The sequence below is a fragment of the Electrona antarctica genome, assembly GCF_951216825.1.
Source record: "Electrona antarctica genome assembly, chromosome: 18".
Lineage (NCBI taxonomy): Eukaryota > Metazoa > Chordata > Actinopteri > Myctophiformes > Myctophidae > Electrona > Electrona antarctica.
The window spans coordinates 38,537,608-38,561,366 of NC_136799.1; the positions used below are offsets into that span (position 1 = coordinate 38,537,608).

The following is a 23,759-nucleotide window of genomic DNA, read 5'->3' on the forward strand; positions in this document are numbered from 1 at the left end:
TGAGTCTCAGAAATCGATGGGTCACCAAAGTCAGTGTAGCATACTGTGCCCATGGAAGCAGTACAGTACAGTAAACAATGAAGAAAATTGTTAATCAGTTACTATATCACGTGACCTGGGGATGACGCACTCAGGAGCAGAAAGAGACGATGATAACTATTATGGGAGAAACTATAGCAGCTTACCTTGAAGTGGAGAAGCTCTTCTCTACTCTACTCGGAATCTACTTTCATTTTATTCAGGTCCCGTGAAGTTAAATTCCACAGGATTATTCTGCGAGAATAAAACAGATTTCAACGGACCTTACTAGCGTAAGGGGCTCCACGGGAGGAACATCATCATGACACTGGTGATGGAGCGCTCCCTGCCAGAGGAGGTGTGGGTCCAGGTCAGTGCAAGTGGTGAAACTAAGTAATTATTAAAACACATTTTACTCAAGTACTACTTTGTCGAGGTTCTTTTACTTTACTTGTGTATTTCTATTTTTCGATATTTTACAGCCTACTTCCATTTCAAGAATCAACTTTATTGACACATGGGCATGGTTGAATAGGCTACTGTGGATATCACTCATAAAAGGACATACTATCATCAACAAACTGTTGTGATTAGTCTAGGCTTAGAGCACTAAATGTGTACATGTCATGACCATAAAAATGAAAACATATAGGGCAATAAGTGTCAGTTGGACATTGTCTCCACGCATGATCACTTGTTTGAGAATTGCTGCCCATGCTATGTAGTATAATGTGACAGTTGCAGTTGCTTTGAATTGTACATGTGCACATGGTCACTTTGCTTTGTACAGATTGTACCTACAGTATAAGTCGGTAACAAATTCATTTTTGTGCAAGCTACATCATTTTGTTTCTCAAGAAAAAGAAAGGGTACGGGGGACATGGAGAGGGAGAACAATTAAGGAGAAAAAGCATTAAAGCAAACATTAAAGAAGCATTTCAAACAAAGAGAACAAAAAGTATGTATGTACATGAGGTTTAGGTGTGAAAGTGGTAACACATCAGTAGGTCCACATAGTGGTAGGTATGTGCATGATTGAGATTAGATAAGGTGCACACAAAAAAAGAGGGGGAAAAAAAAATCAACACCACATAGGGCAAGTCCACAGGGAAAGTAAACTGTTGTTCCTGTTGCCAATCTGGTAGTCTTGCCCTTGATGATACTTTGCAGATTTGTATTTTTAATACAAAAACCCTATTCAGCTATACAAAAATAGCAGATCTACATATTGCCCTTTCTACACGGTGGTATTATTTGCTGCTTTTACTTTATTTAGATTCATTTAAATCTTAATCTGACCTCAGTACTTCTTCCACCATTCATTCATCCTACCAGGTGTTCGACTTTCTGTCCACAGAGGACAAACACAGTGTGCGGTGCAGTTGCAGGTACTTCAAAGAGCTGATGGATAAATATTCGTGCCTCTGGAGGGATTTATGCGTCGTGCTGAGCAGGTTCTCCTCCTACAACCGCCGGTTCTGGTCCACTCTGAGCCGACGGAATCTTAGCGGGGCGGTACTGAGGAGCGGCAAGCAGAAGAACCTCAAACACCTGGCGGTGACGCTGCCGTGTCTCCGCAGCATCGCCATAGAGAACTGGTCGGAGGAGAGTCTGGATCACCTGGGACAGTTCCCCAACCTGAGATGTCTCACCATCAAGTACCCATCTAACTGTCCCCTGGAGGTGTCCCGGGCCCTTGTGCCGCTGAGCAGACAGGTAACCTTATGTTACCTTATGTTGATAACTCTGAGTAGTAGACATTTTTATCATATCACAGTTTAGATCACTGATTCTCAGCCTTTTTCATTTCCAGGACCCCCAGTTTGATATTAATTTGGCCATGGATCCCCATTTGAATGATTTGATACAATTAGGTTTTATCTCAGGCCCACCAATCTACACTGTAAGGTCCTCAGTGTACTGGGACCAACGTTGAGAAACAGTGATTCAGATGCTATAATGATATTGTCTTCATTTAACAACTGTCTATTTCCCATGTCACAAAAACACCTTTTGACAGATAACACACCTGAACATCTGTAATGTCAAACTCAAGTGTCCTGTCACGGAGTTCATCCTCTCAGTGTCCAAGATGAAGAGTTTGACGTCCTTCCTATTCCACCACGATGGAACACAGCGTGTTCCCATTAAGGCCTTCCATGCCTTGCTCATCGGCTTGCCCAAACTCAGGCACCTGTCCTGGGAGATGATCAGCTACAAAACCCTGCCTGAGGACTATTTCTCACCGGCTGTGATCCCATCGGACAGCTTAGAGCTCCCTCTCTCCAGCTTAGAGCTTCTCAACTATGACACAGTGGTCTCAGAGGAGGCGCTAGTTTGTCTGTCTGGCCTCACCTCTCTGTCTGTGTACCATCTGTACTCTGTACCCGGGCCCCGTTGTCACCTGAGGACCTGGCTCACTGCCCTGCCCAACCTCACAACCCTCAACATCCACGGTGAGTTGTAAGATTGTTGTTGATTGATGTTATGGAGGAACCGCAATTAAGATTATTATTTATTTTAACCGTGTTACCAGCTTGCCTGCCGGTGCTGGTGTTATTGGACTGAAACGGTCTCTCTCTCTCCCACTGATCGAGCTCAGCATTTTGCAGTGTATGGCTAATTAATAGATGCTATGTTGTTGTCTTGTGTAGGTGGGCATCCTCTCGGTGCGTATGCAGACTGTGTTCCACACACTGTGACCAGCCTGACATTGTGCGTGGACATGACAGCGGGCGACCTCGAGACTTTGTCCAGTCGGGTTTCAAACCTACAACATTTACATTTGGAACCTTGGGGCAGCATGGGACACATCAGACGTCTGCCTGAACTCTTTCCACAGCTGAGGACCCTCAAGATGAGGTCAGCTGAGCTAACACTGGTTGTCAACATCAGGTCCGAGGGCTACCAGGTGTCCAGATAGACCCTTATGGTTCTGTAACCCTGAGAATGGCCATTTGGTTCCATTTGTACATTCAGTTAAAATAACTCCATTTAGAATTTCTATTGTAGATTGAGGTCCCAGAAATGAAAGAAAAGAAAATCAATTTGGCATCAGTGTGGCCCTATTTATATGAAAATTAAAAATCACACCTGTGTGAAGTGAGGGGCGCTAATATATTCAAGTCTAACTCATGTTGATTAGGTGATGTAATGGTGATGTAAAACAAACGGTGCCAACACAATCATTAAACTCCATTAACAATAAAGAGACAATATGACATCATTGTCAATGGCGTTTACAAAACAAACATTGAACTAAAGACAAACATTAAACCTGTATATAGGAGGGGCTAGCGCCCCTCAAAACTAGAGAATCTCTGAGCTACAATCTAATGCTATATTAGATTTATGTCCCAAACATCTACCAGGGTGCAAATAAAGAATGATACACAATTGAGAATGTTATCTCCTAGGGAGGGAAGTAGAATTTCTTGCATACATAATACATTTGATACATGTATTTTCTTTGTCAGCAGTCACTTTGACCTAACCTCCTCCCCACCGTTGTATGTTTATCCCTCTACAGGCACCATAATGTCCCTGACAGCGACTTCCTGGATCTGTACCACCTCCAGTCCTTAGAGAGACTGGAGGTCCTGGATCCGTACTACTGGCCCGACCGCAACCTTGTGGACCACATCACCTACCAGCCAAGCCCCCGCCTCCTCAGCCTCATTGGTGGGCTACAGGGTTTGACAAATCACAGGGTCCACGTCATCACCGCCAAAAACACAAGGGATCCAATGACGTGCAACTGTATCGAGTGACATTTTAATTAATCACATCGAAGGCCTTGCACTCCCTTTCGACATCCAAACTGTGTTTGGGCAGTGGGCACTGCCAGTGGGTTGACTGCAGCTGTAAATAGAAATGTTTTAGCCTACTGCTATCCTGTAACCATTCAGATTAAAGGGTCATTTAACTTGCTTGACTCAATATTTAGTATATATTTATATCAGACATGGCCCCCTGCTATACGCCCAACCAACGATGTTACTCATCTAAGAGGTTCCGTTGATAGCCAATGTGTGTGGGCTGTTATAACTTTAATGAAAAAATACATAATTTAATAATTGAACAATATAGCCCTATCATGCATTAGGACAGAGCTAGACTTTAACCCATTCAGGCCTGACGTCGAAATAAAAAAAAAAAAGTTTTCTAAATCATGACAATTTTCGGAAAGATTTGAGGCACATTAACGATTTAAAAAAAATAGCAGATCTACAAGTTCATAGCGCGCCACTCGGTGGCGCGCTATGAGCTTGTAGATCTGCTATTTTTCAATAGCTAAATTATAAATGTTTAAAACACCAACGGGTTCCCGCCCCAAAATGGGTTAATGGTTAATGTGGTTAAACGCTAACGTGACATGGATGCGTTCCAGGTCTCAATGGATTAAATGAGGCATGATTAAAGTTGAATGGGTTTACAGTACATGGGAGGGGAGGGATAGGAATACAAATCAAATTGAAAATTGCACATGGAAGTGTTGTCATGTTATGACTGTTCTAAATGTAACTGCCTTAAAGCTTCTGGATGCTCGTGGTACAAAATGATATAACCGTATAAACAAACCTTGTTTGAGTCTCAAACCAAATCTTTGCAGAGCATCAGTAGGGACAGGACAACCTCCGAAATAAGCCTATCTCACAGAATTTCCCCGCCCCCTTTCGGGGTTAGTGGTGATAGCGTGACGTCACTCCATAGACGCTACATGTTAACAGGTAATTTAAGAAGTCTACAACTTTTGTTTTCTCAAGGTAAGGTTTGTTCTATCTGTTCGAGCTGATTTACCATCTTGTTTGCTTCATAATAATATTGGTCTGTCACATTTTTACATTGGAAAATGTACTTAGATTCTCCAGAGAGAAAAAAAAACGTGTAAATGCTAATGTTAAATGACACCACTATTTACCGGAAGTGGGCGTGGAAAGCGGGCTGTGAGATCGGCCTATTGTTCAAAACAAGTTCTGAGCTTCAATAGAAAACGTGTTGGCATCTGCGTTTAAAAGAAATCCATCAAGCTTTGAGGAACAATGCATTGGGTACCACAGGAGATCAAAGAACCAGATGGAGACCATCTATCAGCCTTCAACTAATGCACTGTTTACAGTTCAAACAGCCATGACAAAATCCTTTGTATCCCATTAACCACTTGTCTTAAATGCTCCTTTTAGTAAAAACAGACCAGAGCTGCAACTGTACTGCCTTTGCATTTTGGGCATAGGGTTGCCATGGTGTTGTTTTACTCATCAGAAATTGACAATCAATAGATTTCCAACTTTGTGCTAGTTAACATAGTCTACCATATGGAATGGTCAATGTTTTCTTCATTAAAATAAGTTTCCTATTGCAGTCATGTTTACCCTTGGCTGGTGTGTGATCAGAGTCCGACTAGACACAGATTTTGTAAAGCCTGACAATAAACCCACTTGAGCACAACAAACTAAGAAAACAATGATCTGGTTTTAATGTTCAAATTACAAAACAAACATAAACCAGGCATATCACCATTGTACAATATATCTGATCAATAAAAAAAAAAAGACAAAAACATAAACCATCTGTTATACATCGTTATACCATCCCACATCACACTGCTCATCCTCTGATTCCATGGGGGGTTAGTGGGGCCGTGGTCTTGTGGCGGTAAATCCCACATTCAGGGCCATGTATTATTCTGCAACTCATTGGTTGCAGAAAGTGTCCATCAGTAGCAGAGCAGAGTTTGGCCCGTTCTGACCAGGGGCAGTTTACTGTCCAATGATTCTCTGGTAGCAACAAGCTTTGTTCACTCAGTTTCTCCGTCTGTCTCTTTCGGTTTCTTCTTTTTCTTCTTCTTCTTCACACTCTCCCCCACCTTGGAGGGAAAAGAAAAAAATATATATATATCATTTTCTTCTCGTCTTCCAGAGAAATAATCTGATTTTGGTCCCTCAAAAAAAAAGTATTTTAGCTTGAGGCGTTTGTCATGTACATGAACCCTGGTTGGATATTAGTAAACCAGCAGTAGTACAAAGTAGTGGTCCTGGTCAGATGCTTGTGTAAAAATGTGCGCATACGTCGTGTCACATTATGTGCCCGTCCACAGACGTCCTGGGCACTACATGCGGTAGTTCCTAGGACGTCTGGGGCATATATTGTGTTAATATTTAAAGCGAGTGTTGTAGTGTGTTGAGGTGTGCAAGCCAAGTTCACCAAAATCAAGTTTGGGAAAGAATGACATCATTCCATTTAGCCTTAGTAATCTTTTAAATCAGTGGTTGATCAGATAGCCAAGAGAATCATGACATCACAAAAATTCAGAAAAGTATGCGAAACCATTCTCATCATCATCACATCAACCCTGGTTGGATAATAAACCAGCAGGAAGTTACAATGCTTCCCAAAAAGCAAACTTTAAAAAGAAAATGTATAGAAATTGTACTTAATACCGATTAATTACTATTGAAATCTTGAAAGCGCAACCCACCTCAGTCTCCTCTGCTTCTGCAGCCTCTACGCTTACTGTCGGTTCCTCCTCAATCTTCTGTTTCTTCTCTTTTTTCTTCTTTTTCTTTTCCTTCTTCGCCTCCTCAGCAGAAGGAGTAGTGGGTGTAGAAGGGGAGGTAGCTTCACCCTCCCCATCACTGCCATTCGTTTCTCTCTTCCTCTGAAAGAAAAAGCGTTGCGTTTATTGTACAGATCAAGTCAACCGTACAGTGCTGGTAATCACCCCTGGTCCTCATGGATCACTAGTACTGCAGGTTGTTTGTCTTAACAGAGGTTTAACTGCATTCACCACGTTTTGGTGGGTCCAACCAATTTCAAAAAGAAATAACAATTCCATTTATTCAAAGTAATCTTTTAAAAATCAGTGGTTGATCAGATAGCCAAGAGAAGCATGACATCACAGGATTTCAGAAATGTATGCGAAACCATCTCATCATCATCACATCAACCCTGGTTGGACATGAGTTAACAGCAGTAATACCAACTAGAGGTTCTGGTTAGATAGAAAACCACCAGCAGTACTAGAGGTCCTGGTAGTACAGAAAGCTACAAGTACAAGATGCTCTGTTCAGTAACATTACTAGACAACCTGGTACCAGCAGAATCAGAGATTTGAACTTGTGTAATGGATGTGTCGTACCTTTCCTGGCCCGGCGCTCGACTCCTCAGCCTCCTTCTTCTTTGAAGCAACGCTGTGAAAATAAACATCAGTAAGATCCCAGACGTTGAAACCCCCCAAACATGCGGCAGGACAACGGAAAATGGATTCACCTCTCAAGACAGAAATTAAACACCAATTATCTGTCCTTAGGTCAGCGGCTGGCCATGACTGTTGGCAAGACCAGACTACAGCTGTGGTTAGAAATCTGCTGTAGCAGACTGAATCACTCGGAGACCACCAAGGGATAAACTGTCTGAATCCATCACTTGGAATTGGCTGTACTGTACAGACTTGAGTCAGAGTAAAACTTAACCACATGCACCCAAGCATCACCATTCTGGTGCCATTCAACAGATGAATGTCACTAGGTTGTTTGTCTTAACAGATGTTTAACAGCATTCACCAGGCTTTGGTGGGTCCAACCAATTCCATTTATTCAAAGTAATCTTTTAAAAATCAGTGGTTGATCAGATAGCCAAGAGAAGCATGACATCACAGGATTTCAGAAATGTATGCGAAACCAATTCTCATCATCATCACATCAACCCTGGTTGGACATGAGCAACCTGGTGCCAGTCAACAGATGCATGTTTACAGTTCTGGTTCATTTTTTATTCATTGTGAATCTCAAATAACCACACTCTGGCAATAATGTAATAATTGTGACAGGCTTAAGAGTATTTAGGGTGTAGCACTATACCTGTAGTCTACATAGCCTGCCTTCCAGTCTGATGGAGTTTGGCCATTTGGTTTTCCATGTTTGTCCAGAAGACCCGACTTAATCATCTGCTTCTTCTGACTGGCCTGCAGACACAAAATTAACAATTAATAAAACAAAAGCACTGTATGTTGTATAACCAACCAACCATCCTATAAATATAACCAACGACCATCAAGGTATCAAACACTCTGCCGTACTGAAAACGTGTGTTCCACTTTAGACATTTGTGTGTTGGTAACGTAGACAAAACGTAATCTTGTGTATCCCAGACTTCATGTGGCAAACTTGTGACATCATTCATGAGGGTGGAGATTTCTACGCCTCTTTACTGGTAGAATCATGCCATTCATTTTAAGTCCCTTATCAGTGGTTGATCAGATAGCCAAGAGAATCATAATTATAAACACTGAAAACCTTTGCGTTCTAAATAATGCATCTTGCTAGTAAGTGTGGGCTGTCACTCCCGACAGGATCCGCAGTGTGGATTTGTGCCATCACCACAGGTTTATGAGAGAGCATAATCTACCCCCCTGTGTTAGACACCAAGGACGCTTATCAGTCCATGATGGGCATAAAAGGGGCTTCAGTTCACATGGCTTAAACATTTAATGTAGTCGTTGCTCACCCATGGAGCTGCGTGAAGCATCCAGGATGACATCACAAAAATTCAGAAAAGTATGCGAAACCATTCTCATCATCACCACCACATCAACCCTGGTAGCCACACCCTAAACTAAAGCACAGTAGCATATCTTGCTTTAATGTATATTTTACTATAAATTGGGAAAGTAATGCTAATTATTGTATTGATGACATGAAACAAGTGACCGAGGCAATAAATCAAGTATTGAGAAGTAAGATAATTTCCCCTTTTACTTCTACACATGTTAGTATTTCACTGGAGTTTCCTATGGCTGTCCTTTAAGAGATGATGCAGGTTTAAGTCACTCGTTTATTTGCCTGGTACCAGTATTGTACTGAATGAGTGTTGTGTCAGTGTCTCATTGAACATGGTTACGGATGTACCCATGTTGTACTGAACATGTACATACCTTGGGCCCCAGACCCCACTTGCGAGGGTAAGTGTCTCTCTCCATGATGACCCTCTTGATCTTGGCTACGATCCCATGGTCACATGTAGAGATGACTGCTGTGGTCATCAGTGCGACCCCTACATTGAAGAGCAAGAGAACGGAAGCAGGTTCAATCTCACATACATTGCAATAGATATTAAGTTGGCCAAATAAATTACCCATCAGATCTCAACCATAGCAGGTCACCACAGCAACATAGTGCTCTGTCAGCTACACAATCATCATGTAGTTTCATGATAACATTGATAGTCACGAGATGTTAAACACAAAAACTCACCTATACAGATGGCCTCTCCTTTGGTCGTTATGACGATGATGTCCTGGTTCATTTCTATGCCGTCCTCATAGCGGAGAACTCCTGGTATCATGATCTTGGCTCCGTAGCATATCGCATTCACCTGGTGTAGACACACGCATATTAAAGTTACCAAAGAAACTATTTAATTCACTGTAGACCAACCAAAACTTTATTGATATGGATACAGACCAAAGCCATCAGACGTGGGTGGTAGATATTTGTCATCTCTGCACAGAGTGCTAATGCAGTCTACATATCTAATCACTTGGCTATGTCTGTAAAACACTTTACTGGAGGGACACAAGACCGCTTCGAGGGGACAGTGTAGGTAGGACAGGCAGACAGGACAGCCGAGAGGGAGACGACATAGGAAACAGACAGTGAGTAGGACAGCCGAGAAAGACAGACAAGTAGGACAGCTGAGAGGAAAGACTGTAGGAGAGCCGGAAAGCAGAGCGAGAAGTCAAGGTTCTGGTAGGATGCGATCCCAGACCAGCAGAATTCCGTGTGGACTCACAGCGCTGTCTTTCATCACTAGTCTCTTGTGGGACACCATGAGTTTCTCCAGAGGATAGATGACTCTCCTCAGGTACGACTCGTCTTTGTTGTGGTCGTACTGCCACTGTGCGTCCAACACGTCGTGCATGGTCACCAGGTTGTCCTACAGCAGCCACAAAGCAGGTCCATGGTTAATACATTTACACTGCTACAGTCATGCGACTACACTTTGTATCCATTCGTTTCCACAGCTGTTGGAACAACAATTATGTAGCCGTTGCCACGGTAAATGTGTGAGAAATGGCATGAGTGGTAAAATGTCTTGTAGGCCAGAGTGGGATCTGCAGTCAGGTTGACAGACAGCAGGGGTCACTCATGAGCCACATTATTTCCCAAAGAATTATTACCAGAACCAGGGAGGGACCCAGAACTGAACTCAACACTTTGGTCAGGTGTTGGACGGGTGCTAGAAATCAGTCGACTTTAGTACAGTGACACTACACTGATTTGTGTAAGTAGCACACACAGTATATGATTTGGCTGACGTGCAAACAGGTTATTTTAAACAATGGAAATGTTTATGTAGATCATATTATAAATAACTTAATGTTAATAGTTATTCAGTTACTCTCACCTTCTCACCCAGAACACCTGAACGGACCCTCCTCAACTCCTGCATCTGACCTCCGACCCCGAGGAGAAGACCCAGGTGGACACATAGTGTTCTGATGTAGGTCCCTGCCTCGCAGCTCACCCAGAAGATGCCTACAACAAACATGTTGTCATCTCTCCTGAACCAAATGTGCTAAAGCAGTTGTTGGGTTGTGTGTGCATGGGGGGGGGGGGGGAGATGTCTTACCCAGTCGTCTCTCTGGGTCGTACTCCACCAGTTTGCTTTCGTAGATTGTTCTGACTCTCAGCTGTCGCTTCACAGCAGCAATGAGAGGTGGTCGCTGGAACAGTGCACCCGTCAGGGTCTCCAGGCCCTGGAGGAGGTCAAGGAATGGGTCATGAATAAACTGCTCAATGCAGATTCAAAAGTTAGTAGAGGCAGTTTACAGTTGCTGTAAACCAATTTCAACAGCATTCTGTGAGGCTTTCAATGATGCAAGATTTTATTTCTACATTAGCAAGTGTTATGACATTACTGGGAGAAAACATAAATCCACATCTTAAAACTAAATTAGTTGGTGCCCATTTGGTTTAGATGTGAGATATTACAGACGGAACACATTAGTGGGTCTCTAAAACAGATTACAACCTTTAAACTTGTACATTTCCCTCATTCCACACAACAAATACACTTACCCTAGCAAGAGTGTGTTCATTTTCAATAGCATTGTGCAGCCGAACTATTCCCACATACTCTTTGCCTGCAACACACAGCAGAAGAGTAGTAAGGTAGGCTGATGTTTACTGTACAGACAGCTGACGAGACCACAGGTGGCAGCAGAGCACAGCTGGGGTCAGTTTTCTGCATTTTTTTTCTAACAGGAAGTGGGTTGTAAAACTGAAAAACACTCCCCACTTTTAAGATTAGGAGTGATTATCAATCTGTATACCGAAAGACAGTGGTAAGTAAATACATATATTGACCCAAAAAATCTAACCTTTTTGGCCCAACAATACCTGTAATCAAGAATTGACCCCAGCGGTTGTGCCCCCCACTATTCTGGGGAACATATTGCCTCCTCGTCATCATAATTTCAATTTCTATAATAAAATCAAGTTTGCATGTGATCAGGTCAGTATTCAAGTCTTGGTTGAAGTTCACCGTTGGGTCCCAAACCCAGCATGCCCGGTTCGACAGCCGGCCCAGTAGAACACTGGGTCGGTACCGATGGCCGGGCAGCCAGACCCCCCGATGTCAGAACGACACCGGGGGGCATCGGAACCCGGGCTCAGCACAACTCATAGAATGGATAAACTGTTGCATCATTTCACATGCTTAATTCCACACTGTATTCACTCCGATTAGTTTGTTAAATAAGCCAAGAATTGACCCCAGCTGTTGTGCCCCCCACTATTCTGGGGAACAGATTGCCTCCTCGTCATCATAATTTCAATTTCTATAATAAAATATACAGATATACAGATTTTAAAGGGAACTAAACATCAAGCAGCTCTGATCCAAAGCCATGCCCAGTCGACTTCAAATGGCCATCAAACCTGTGCCCTGCCCCTCCAACCTACCAGCACTCTGCTGGGACTTGACGAGCCGCGTGGCACGGTCCACACATACAATCAGACATCCGGTGACCTTGGGGTCGAGGGTTCCACTATGACCAGTCTTCTCCACGCGCAGGATTCGCCGAATCCAGGCAACCACCTCATGGGACGAGGGATTGGCCGGTTTGTCCAAGTTGATGAAACCAGACCTGAAAGTCCGTTAAAATACAAACTGACATTAGATGTCAAAACGACACCTTGGCATCTATATTTTGGCCATGACAGAAATAAATAAAAAATACAATCTCTATGTGTCAAGATGTGAGACAGATCTTGCAACCTGCCAATTTAAAACATTTTAATAGGGCACAATTCAATAAATGTATAAAAAAACACTTGACAGCAGCCATCAGACGTGGGTGGTAGATAATTGTCATCTTTGCACAATTGAGTGCTAATGCAGTCTACATATCTAATCATTTGGCTTGCTCCAAGGATTGTTTTTAGTTAAATACAGTTTAAATATGCAGGGTTTACAACAGTGTTTACCTGACATAATCCTGGATGTTCCTTTTGAGAGGGTTACAGCCATTGGGTAGGGGGGTGTAGTGAGCTGTTCTGATGTTTAGTTTATCAAAGTTCTGCAAGAAAATAAAATAACAGACCCAAGACAGAGCAGCTTAGTTAATACATTCTAACTTGTAGTGAATGAACAGGGATATCCAGTTACATTTCTTGCTTTTGATTCTTACAGAAATATTAATTTTGTAATCTAAATCAAGTTTGCATGTGATCAGGTCAGTATTCAAGTCTTGGTTGAAGCTCACCGTTGGGTCCCAAACCCAGCATGCCCGGTTCGGCAGCCGGCCCAGTAGAACACTGGGTCGGTACCGATGGCCGGGCAGCCAGACCCCCCGATGTCAGAACGACACCGGGGGGCATCGGAACCCGGGCTCAGCACAACTCATAGAATGGATAAACTGTTGCATCATTTCACATGCTTAATTCCACACTGTATTCACTCCGATTAGTTTGTTAAATAAGCCTTATTACCATATGAAAATGCAGAAATGTTATGAATTCTGTTTTTTTTTATTGATAAAATGTACATTATGTTAAGCCAGACATACGGCTAGTGCCAAGTTATTTCTCACTTTGAGTAGTAGAGGCCACTGAGACGTGTCCAGACTGGCCACTCGAGACTCTGGTTTGATGAGGAAGTCTTCACTCTGCTGGATGTCCTGAAAACAAATAAACAGTGATAAGCTGCCATACAGTGGCTTGTGTGTACACCGTATAATCCTAACACTGAGAGTGAAAAGGGTTTAGTAGCATTTGCACACTCACACAAATGGATAAATTAACACATTGTATTAAAGGTATAATAAAATGTTAAACAATCATCTCATGTGTCATCTGAAGAGGAGATAATGAGTAATGACTGCTGATTCAGTCATTTGTTACATTGCAGTCTGCATGATGCGCTCAAGCTATAATGACCATTTTAATCTTAACGTTGTCCAATAATATAGTAATTTACTATGATGGACAACATTAAGATTAAAATGGTAGAGTGCTGGTAATCACCCCTGGTCCTCATGGATCACTAGTACAGGTCGTTTGTCTTAACAGAGTTTTCTGCATTCACCAGGTTTTGGTGGGTCCAACCAGTTCCAGAAAGAAACACAATTCCATTTATTCAAAGTAATCTTTTAAAATCAGTGGTTGATCAGATAGCCAAGAGAAGCATGACATCACAGGATTTCAGAAATGTATGCGAAACCATCTCATCATCATCACATCAACCCTGGTTGGACATGAGTGGATAGAAAACCACCAGCAGTACAGAAAGTACAAGATGCCCTGTTGTTTACTATTAGTAAACAAAAATGTATTCCTTACCCCAAGTTCATCATCTGCTACTTTATTCTCCTTCTTCTTTTTCTGTTTCTTAGCTGACACTGGTGAAACATTAAAAAAGTTATTTAAACGCATTAAGTGGTAAAACGATAAACACTTGACCAATCAGATGACAAAATCATCACTATCTTACTTATCAGATCATTTTATATGTATAGCTAGTGTCTCTGAAGGGACACACGTGGCCGGTGAGACGACACGTGGTTAGCATGAGGCGCTAACCGGGAGCCAACATGTGCATCACCAGACATGCATGCAGCCTGCAGGCCAAACCGGGGAAAACTGGCGCACAATCTGGAGTCTGGACGATGCGTTTAATTAACTGGAATTTAATGAGCTGACAAAAACGGGGCACTTAAAATAACTTTAACAAACCCATTTATCTGAGAATGATGACGTTGCATCGGGGACGGAGTCTAAATGAATGAATGCAGCCCCGACATTGACAACGGACGAAATGTTACGTTGATTGTAGATGGTTGTGGGGTTAAGCCCATATATAGGGTTAAGCAGATCATCTTTGTTTAGTATAATATAAAATAACGTTAACTGCTCACGTTTAAAATGTGAGCATGCAAGACCAGTTTGCATTCATGCACGAGTCAACTAGAGTGACTCCAACAGTAACTATTCTTAATGTCACAGGTTTCAATCAACTCAACTTAATTGTTGCTTCAGTTTAACACAACATGAAAACTATGTTTTGCAGTACAGATGTTAGAATAATACAAGTTATTGGGTGAAATGTAAAATTTTCACGCAGGAGCCGCTGACACGCACTCACCCTCTAGGTCCGCCATCTTCACAATGTGCGCAACTCTCTCTTCAGTCTTCCTGAAGAGTGAACTCAGCTCGTGTGATCACATCCGCCACGTACGTATGGATCTGACGGGGCGCTACCGCCACCTAATGGTTGAAGGTTAGTGCGTTTGGGTTTGATCGATTGATTGAAAGTTGAATGAATACTGTAACAGTTTGCCAAAAGGTACAGATTCATACAAAAAGATAACCAAAGAGGGGGCGCCCGCTGGCCAAGTGGTCCAGGCGCATACCACATAGGCTCTGACCTGACAGCGCGTTGCGTGTTAAAATGAAAATGGTGCATTTATATAGCGCCTTTATCCAAGGCGCTTTACATAGACTGTGCATTACATTCAGGCCATTCACAAACACATTCATACACTGATGAAGGAAACCATGCAAGGTACCAACCTGCACATCGGGAGCAATTAGGGGTTCAGTGTCTTGCTCAAGGACACTTCGACACTAAGGCAAGGTCCTTAACTCTGGGGGAGCCCACCGCCTCGTGTTCGAGTCCCGTTCATGACGACCTTTGCTGCATGACTCTCCCCTTCTCTCTCCCTCTTTCCTGTCATTCTTCACTTTTATAAAGGCAGAAAAGCCTAAAACAAATCTAAAAAAAGAAAATAAATCCTGTGGCTTGTTTCCATTTGATTGGGGTCATCATGGTGCATATAGCAGCACCACAGTGGCTCTCAACTCAGGCTGTAGTAGAGGAAGTTGTCATTGGATACCATGAACAAAAATCCAACAGCAAGAGACTTACAGACAGAGCATTTAAAAAAATATCTAATGAAAGAAATTAATGTACCCATTTACTCTGCAGCCTGTACCAACGTATAATCCCTCAAACATTATACCATCATGATCATCACATCGATCGACCCCACCTGACACCTTGTATTTTGTGGTTTTATCCTCAGATTTGACACAAAAGTCATTGTGGTCTAAAGTTATCTCAGCTTGAAGAAACTCTTGTTCACTGATTCTGCGCTGCCATAGTACATACTAGTGTGTAGAGAAAATGTACTGTACGTAAAACTCATGTCCTGACATTCAATTTAAATATTTAAAAAGAAAAATATTACAATGTACAATTTTAATTATCATTACAGTCACTACTAGGTTGCACTGATAGAGAGAAAGGAAGCCGATGGGTGAATTTGTCATTTAAAATACAGTTAGAAGTGGTTAAACATTTCCAAATATACTCACTGATGCTTATAACTCAGGAAGTAATAGAGGTCTTGTAAGCAAGCTACAATATATAACGGAATTATATCATTGAATAAGGACTCTACAATATTATGTGAAACTAGGGAGTGTGTGTGCAAAGTTTGGCATCGACCGGGTTAACGGTGCCGGAGATTAGCTGGTAATGGACGGACGGACACACACACACACGCCCGGACGGACGGACGGAGTGCAAAACATACTCTCCCCATGCCTTCGGCCTGGTGGAGACAACTATGGGAACAGGAGCTGGACATTCTGGGAAAAAAATGATATATATATATATTTAAAAAAAATGATATATATATTTATATATATAGAAATGCATTGTTTGGTGGCATGGTGGCACAGTCGGTAGACGGTAGTGCTGTCGCCTCACAGCTAGAATGCCCTGGGTTCGATTCCCGCTGGGGACGCTGTGGCCGTGTTCCCTCCTCCGCGTCATCAGTACCCATACCCGAGGTGAAAGGGCCTTTCTGTGTGGAGTTTGCATGTTCTCCCGTGTCCCCTAAGGTAGGTACCCTCACAAAAAACATGCAGTAATCATGGACTCTAAACTACCTCCCCCTGGCCAGCAAAAGTAGTTTATTCTAAATATCCACAGGTTCTTCTAATCTTTATTTTTATATCGTAAAAACGTCTATAGACGTTCTACTTCTACCCAGAATAAAATGGTCATATCAAAATGTAATGTAGAAAGCCTCATCTTTTATTGTATGAAAAATATATCACAATTGCAACTTGCTTTTTCAACAATTCAAATAAAACTCAAATAAAACAAATTCATGTAAGGCTTAAAAATAACTGATCTACAACTAATGAAAATCAGTTAATTTCCGTCGTAAACATTTCAAATCCCCAGTGTTTTATATCAAGTGACCACCCACAGGAAGGTGGTGGTGACATTTGTAATCCTTTTCCATTTGTAGTCCTTTCCCATTCATTTGTAGTCCTTTCAACCACCAACCTCTACTGCTGACATCACTGCATCCTCAGATATCAACAATCATAAAGATCTCAGGTTTTTCTATATCATGAATCTGCATTGCAGAGTATGTGATAGCTTTCACCTCAGTTCCCTGGAAAGACAATACAGGACAAAGAAAAAGGAATTTAACCAAATGTTTCAATATCTTTTAATATAATGTCTTGAGTTATGGATTTCCAGTATGGTGTCATTTTAATGTGAACTTTCTCCAGCAAGATAAATGCATATAGGTATATCTATATGCTAAATAATAATAAAAGTACAGTATAGAGCACAGTACACTACAATACAGTATACAGAGCACAGTAAATGGTGCATTTATATAGCGCCTTTATCCAAGGCGCTTTACATAGATTGTGCATTACATTCACCCATTCACACACACATTCATACACCGATTGCGGCGGAAGCCATGCAAGGTACCAACCAGCACATCTGGAGCAATTTGGGGTTCAGTGTCTTGCCCAAGGACACTTCGACATGTAGACAGGAGGAGCCGGGATTCGAACCGCCGATCCATGGATCATTGGACGACCTGCTCTACTTCCTGAGCCACTGTCACCACAGTACTGTAACTGTACAGTAACTATAAATAAATGTATAGTTACACCGCTCAGTTCACACAGGTGTGATTTCTTTTGCTATTTTTCAACATTTTCACCTACGATAACATGCCCAAAATAGGGAGCTAAGCTGGAAATGCATCTCCACAACTCCACTAGCATACCTGTGGATGCTTGACCAGATTGAATTCTTCACCCCACCTTTAAGAAGGAAAGAAATAATAAAAAAAAAAAAGGTCAGACAGAAAAAGAATGTGAGTTTGAGACGCCACACAGCTCAAGCTCTATAATAAATGTTGCTGACGACACCATTGTAATCAACCTGATCAGTCAATGATGAGATGGACAAATGGAGTCACATTCAGTTTCAGCTTCATCAAGCTGTTGGCTGCTCAGATGATGAGCACTTGAACCGGGGGACGTTCTATTTCCCAGGACTCTACCTACATTATTCAGCCATAGCTAACTGAATAATATAGGTACCTCACTAACTCCAGAGAGGAAGTGAGAGCCCTGACATTGTGGCTCCTGAAGAACAACCTCCATCTCAACATCAGCAAAACAAAGGGGATGATTGTGGACTACAGGAAGCAACAGGGAGCACATGCTCACATTCATAAGACTGCAGTGGTGTTGTGAGAGTAAGCACTCTCACACAGCCACTCTTGACAGCAAACAGCTCTTCTTCCACCACATACCGAACAGGTTCATCATTGACTGACTGAGGATACACTGCAACTTCTACAGGTGCAACATATAGAGAGTATGCTGACTGGCTGCATCACAGCCTGGTATGGAAAATGCTCAGACTTCTCATTTCATAACTGTGACTCCCACATCCACCTAACACACATACTGTACTGCCTGATGCTGCCGGACAGTGGACACGCATGGTTTATCATGGCTCCCTGTATGAGGCAGGCCATCAGCTTTACAGTGAGGTTTCCAAAACCACGCTGAGATGTGTGTCAATGTCACCCAGCCAGTAACTTACCCAATAGAACGAATCCTGAAGTTTGTCCTGTCAAGGTGAACAACCTTCACCTCCTACAAGACAGGAATTATCTAATTACTTTCTATATTCCATAAATCATACAATAATAGAAGAGATTTTCATGAGGTATGACGTAAAAGCAATAATTATGTTATGCGCAGCGGTTCCCAAACCTTTTTGGCCATGCACCCCGTTACCTCCCGACCTAGCTGACACCCCCCCCTACATGGAAATATAAAATCCATAAGCTATATAGACATACATTTCCTTTTTATCCACATATATGCACATACGTATATGAACCTGAATATGGCATAATATATGCAGCATAGGCATACATACAAGTCACTGTTTGAAAATTAAAATGAATTCTGCACCTCACTGCAATGCTGGCCTGAATCTTTTAGATTTATACTATACTTTGTTATTATGGTTTACATGGCAGAAATCTATTTTTTCATGTATTTTTTGTTTGAAAAAAAGTGGATGGTTGTACTTTGTACACTGTCAATAAATAAATCTTAAAAAAGAGAGCTCTATGTTCTGACGTATTACTGTAGAGCTTTTGTTCAGTTGTGTGTCTCTTCGGTAGACAGGATACATTTTCAGGTTGGGATGCCAATTTTACCCAATCAGGACAGGGAAAACAAGCAAAATTGGAAGTGATCAAACCAAACTGGAACACTGAAGCTGATAAATGAACTTTATGCAGTTCTCTCTCCTGATTCGCATTGGCGTCCTGGACTGAAAACATGTTTTCTGTTTGTGTCCAGCCTGTTGCTTTATGAAATGAATTACAATATAGCTTTAATGTTTCTTTTTTACTTTCTTTTACAAATAGATACCACTTACAGTATGGTAAAAATAAATAAATACCCAATCTACCGCCGCTAGGGATGTGAACGACCCTGTATTTTGCTAGTCAATGTGTCTGAGGAAACAACCAACAAGTCGACTTTTTGTTTTGTTTTTGCAATTAACTGCCAGACTGTACAGAATTTGCATCCAAGCCTTAATATGCTTGCACACAGTCAGTTAGTGTTTAATTATTTTCCCACTGACATAGACTTGTGATATACCGATACAAACTAAGATCTTTACGCACCGGGAGCATGATCGGCAACATGACAAATCACAACTATACAAAACTATTTGTATAGTTGATGCCTCGGTCCTACAGGCGTAAAATCAACCTTGTCCTGAATTACAAATTGCACCGCTTTTATTACGTGTAATATTCACGGTCTGTGTTGATGTAGTCATGACACAAACAACAGTTTGAACATTTTTTTTAACCAATTTTAAAAACGCTGCCGGTGTAAGGACATTTACGCTGCATACTTTGCAATGCAGGATACAGCACATCATTTGAGGAAATTACTCCTTCAGCACGGCATTTTGAAAACTATTAAGCTATTAAAACAAATCAAATAATACTAACTAAATAAAAATAATTTGGTTGAGTCTACAATACGAATTGTCAAACTTCCACAAGCTCACACCGCGTCACATGTAGACCTGCTATTTTCAGGGAGCGACACAATAGTATGACGGATTGTACATTAATCATATTAGAATTAGACACATTCTTGAACACACTTACCCTAGGAACGAAGAAAAGATCTGCACAAAATTTGAACAGCCAATCATCTAAGAAGTGGAAAAGGAGAGATTCCATGTCGTCGCCTGGTCAGGAGAAAGACAGACAATCAGAACCAGTAACATTCTAATAACACAATAAAAATCATTTTATCAAGGTGACGATATAACATTAAAACAGTTTTGATGTGTACTTTGTTTCATAAATGTCTTCCATTCACCTATAGGCTACCAACAATTTCTTCTTCTTTTTTAAATAATATTTTGGACCCTGTGAATATACTTTTTTCCCCCAATGTTGAAATGTGACATGTCTTTTCGGTAGTGGATTTGTTGGATCCGGTATCGGTATTGGGTTTAAATAAATTGAGTGCACAAATGGTACCAATTTACCAAACTAGAGCGACACTGCATGGCTTCCTTGGAATGATGGTACATTTATAATAAGGATGGCCCCGTTCCATTTGTACAGACTTCTGGGTGAAATTTTCTGTGAAACACCATCCAGGTCTCACCCTCTGACTCGACTTCAACTGTATCGAGGGGTTCCACCGTCTCCGTGTCGGTCATGTAGCCAAACATTCCCATAGCACACTGTTCAAATGCCTCCTCCAGAGAATTCCCCCATGAATGGATTCTTACAACACAAAACAAAAGTCATAAGTAACAATGACAATGCAAAAGAAAAAGCATACTGAAATTTGACAGCTGCTACGAATTATAATTACTGTACTCACTGTACATCAGCTGTGTGATCCAAATCTGAAAATATGGCAAAAGCTTTAGTTATGTAGTTAGTACAGTGCAGCCTATATAGATTATTAAAAATATAAATAAATACGCAGTGTGTGTGTGTGTGTTTTACCCTGCACTATAGGCTATATTAAATAAAAATCACACCTGTGTGAAGTGAGGGGCGCTCTTATCATACATCATCATCATCATCATCATACGTCATCTCATTCCGGCCAATCACAAGTTGCTCTTTTGTCTTCAAATAATGTTTGTGATACGCAATGTTTGTGTTTACACGAACACTCAAAATTGGCCATTCATTGTCAATGGCATTTAATGTTTGTGTAGGACAAAGTTTGTGTTTGTACATAGGCCTACACCAAAAGCTGGACATAGGAGGGTCAATAGGACAGGTCGACAGGAGCCTTCATCACACAGACAGACGGTGTCTAGACTGAAGCTCATCTAAAAGCATTGAAGCAACACCAACTACAGATTACATCATATATGCCAGTAAATATGAGCTCACATTCATATTTCTTGTTGATTGAAGGATATTTTGCTTTCGTGGCTTTCATTTCCTCTGTCAGGTCTAGTTCACGGTCGTCCAATGCGTCCATCATTTCAGATTATTGAGCTGTCAGTCCGAGAGGAACTATTTCGTTATCTAAACAACATAAATGTTAGAAATGCTATAAACACAACACGAGCATTCGAGAAACTGGAACGATCACGTGGGACCAACTTCTTCTTCCTCTAGCTCTTTCCAGCAGAGTAGAAGACAGTCGGCAAAATTGCTGCCTCCCACTGTTTGTGTTAGGTACTGCGCATATGTACTGCAATCACAGTGCGGTTATGGACTTTTGATTGATTGAAATATTTATTAACAGTTTGCAGAATTACAGTACATTTCAAGCACAAACTCAATACAAAGACTGTTAACTGTGAGTGGACGACCCAATTAAGCATTGCACTTGTTTACAAGAGGGTCCACCTTGTTCAATTCATCAAAACACTTAGAGACGTACAAATAGACACTTCTATATAGTCAAAGAACAGAACAGGAATTCATCATAAGGGAGGTAAAAAGGGAAAAGAAACATATACAGTGAGGGGAAAAGGGGTGGGGTGGGGGGGGGATTCAGATTTTACGGAGGCCAGTTTCGAATTGCAACTTTGGGTTGTCCTTTATTTAAGTACATTTTGATGTCAGACTTTTATTTGTAACTTATGGACAAAGCGTTCTCCGGGTCTGATATGGACGTAAGATGAAGCCTGTCAGTCCTTTCACTGTAAGTCGCCATCTTTATAGATCCGTTTGGGCCCAGTTGGCCATTGGCTGGTCCAGACAACGAGGCGGGACTTCCCCCCTTCTTCTTCGTTGGTTTTTATTTTGACTCGAGCGGGGGTGGATCCCGATCATAGACTGTAAAGGTAGCCACGCCCCTCAGAACATACTCGACTTTATGGTCATTTTTGAGTGGTGTAAACCACTCCTACAACTGGCTTTGTTAGTCTGTCTGTCTGTCTGTCTGTCTGTCTGTCTGTCTGTCTGTGCAAAAAAAATGAGCATGGTTGATGCTGATTGGTTGATGCTGATTTCATTACGTCAGACATTACATCAGAACACATCTGATCAGGCTATATAATACCTTACACCACTCAGTTCACACGGGTGTGATTTTTTAAATAAATGGGACCATAATTTTCCAAAAATAATATTATGACATGATAAATGAGACTTTAAACTAGTGACTGGAAGCAGAAAGTATTCATGACCATGTTTATTAAGGTAATACAGTCTAGGTCCAGGTGAAGTTGGGCCCAAATACATGGACCTCTATGGAGCTATGGGTTTTTTTTGGGCCCAATGACAGCGCCACAACAGGCCATTATATGAACTTTCAGGAAGTCAGGATTTCCTACTGGCTTCAGACGGCTGCCAGGCTTCACTACTGACCCCCTGGTTTATTGTCTCCACCAGGCCGAAGGCATGGGGAGAGAGTATGTTTTGCACTCCGTCCGTCCGTCCGTCCGTCCGTCCGTGTGTGTGTCCGTCCTTCCGTCTGTGAACAGCTAATCTCCGGCACCGTTAACCCGGTCGATGCCAAATTTTGCACACACACTCCCTCGATGCCAACGATGAACCTCTGCACCAAAATTTCCAGAACGGCCAGTTATAGCGCCACCAGGAGGCCGCTTTGTGCAAAACAAGTTTTTGGACAGTACACCTACAGATTTTGTCCAAACATCACGCAAATTGGTACACAGTCTCTCTAGAGCCATTCAACGAAACGGGTCTTTCAGATTTCTCAGATTGGCTTCCAAAGTTCGCAGGAGTGCTCAGTTTCAAACAAAATGCTGCAAATCATGAACACATCGTGTGATTTCCGTGAAATTGTGCACGCACATTCCCACTAGGCCGAGGAGGAAATGCCACATGAACATTTTCAACTCAGCCTCATGGTGGCGCTATAACTGGCCCAAAAGTGTTTTTACCTCTAACTGCACGGATCTGTGGATCACTTTGTATGCCAACTCCCTAGAGGCCAAGGAAAAACCTTTGCCTGGATTTTTTCACATCTGCTCTTTATAGCGCCACCAGGAGGCCGACATATGTAAAACACATTTTCTAATATTACTCCTTCAGATTTTATCCAAATTTCACGCAAATCGGTACACATGCTCTTCATAGTCATGTGATCAAGACGGGTTTGTTTGATTTCTCATAATCCACCCTCATTGGCTACGATTGGCTTCTAAACTTTTCAGGAGTAGCCCGCTTTGTACCTGCTTTGTACAAATCGCCACAACTACTCAACGCAGCGTCCGATTGTGGTGAAACTGTGCATGCATATTCCCACTAGGCTTTGGAAGAAATGCCACTTGACAGTTTTCAAATCAGCCTCATGGTGGCGCTACAACAGGCCAAGCCGCGTCACACACACACACGTTTATATTGCTCCTAA

General features: G+C 41.9%; 3 protein-coding genes across 4 annotated transcripts; 1 reads left to right on the forward strand and 2 right to left on the reverse strand.

The window, feature by feature from the left end:
- The first annotated feature begins 121 nt into the window (after positions 1 to 121).
- On the forward strand, positions 122 to 4,123 carry LOC306942380 (uncharacterized protein). 2 transcript variants are annotated; one of them, XM_079528235.1, is made up of 5 exons: positions 122 to 411; positions 1,354 to 1,734; positions 2,039 to 2,474; positions 2,673 to 2,880; positions 3,548 to 4,123. In XM_079528235.1, exons 2-5 carry the CDS (start codon positions 1,423 to 1,425, stop codon positions 3,786 to 3,788), a joined length of 1,197 nt encoding a protein of 398 aa, XP_079384361.1. In that variant the 5' UTR covers positions 122 to 411; positions 1,354 to 1,422; the 3' UTR covers positions 3,789 to 4,123. The 2 variants fall into 2 exon arrangements, with proteins under 2 accessions (XP_079384361.1, XP_079384360.1); XM_079528234.1 differs by having other exon boundaries at positions 122 to 388.
- A 1,348-nt stretch (positions 4,124 to 5,471) lies between these two features.
- On the reverse strand, positions 5,472 to 14,759 carry dkc1 (dyskeratosis congenita 1, dyskerin). The gene is made up of 15 exons (XM_079529036.1): positions 14,662 to 14,759; positions 13,860 to 13,918; positions 13,112 to 13,198; positions 12,507 to 12,598; positions 11,982 to 12,166; positions 11,097 to 11,161; positions 10,648 to 10,774; positions 10,423 to 10,553; positions 9,808 to 9,951; positions 9,270 to 9,390; positions 8,951 to 9,069; positions 7,878 to 7,981; positions 7,157 to 7,208; positions 6,497 to 6,676; positions 5,472 to 5,884 (listed from the first exon to the last, which is right to left on the reverse strand). The coding sequence occupies exons 1-15, from the start codon at positions 14,675 to 14,677 to the stop codon at positions 5,816 to 5,818; spliced, it is 1,551 nt and encodes a 516-aa protein (XP_079385162.1). The 5' UTR covers positions 14,678 to 14,759; the 3' UTR covers positions 5,472 to 5,815.
- A 1,840-nt stretch (positions 14,760 to 16,599) lies between these two features.
- On the reverse strand, positions 16,600 to 21,584 carry zbtb8os (zinc finger and BTB domain containing 8 opposite strand). Its single transcript, XM_079527853.1, has 7 exons — positions 21,320 to 21,584; positions 20,793 to 20,817; positions 20,571 to 20,692; positions 20,060 to 20,142; positions 18,457 to 18,509; positions 17,627 to 17,663; positions 16,600 to 16,990 (listed from the first exon to the last, which is right to left on the reverse strand). The coding sequence occupies exons 1-7, from the start codon at positions 21,411 to 21,413 to the stop codon at positions 16,904 to 16,906; spliced, it is 501 nt and encodes a 166-aa protein (XP_079383979.1). The 5' UTR covers positions 21,414 to 21,584; the 3' UTR covers positions 16,600 to 16,903.
- Between the last annotated feature and the right edge of the window lie 2,175 nt (positions 21,585 to 23,759).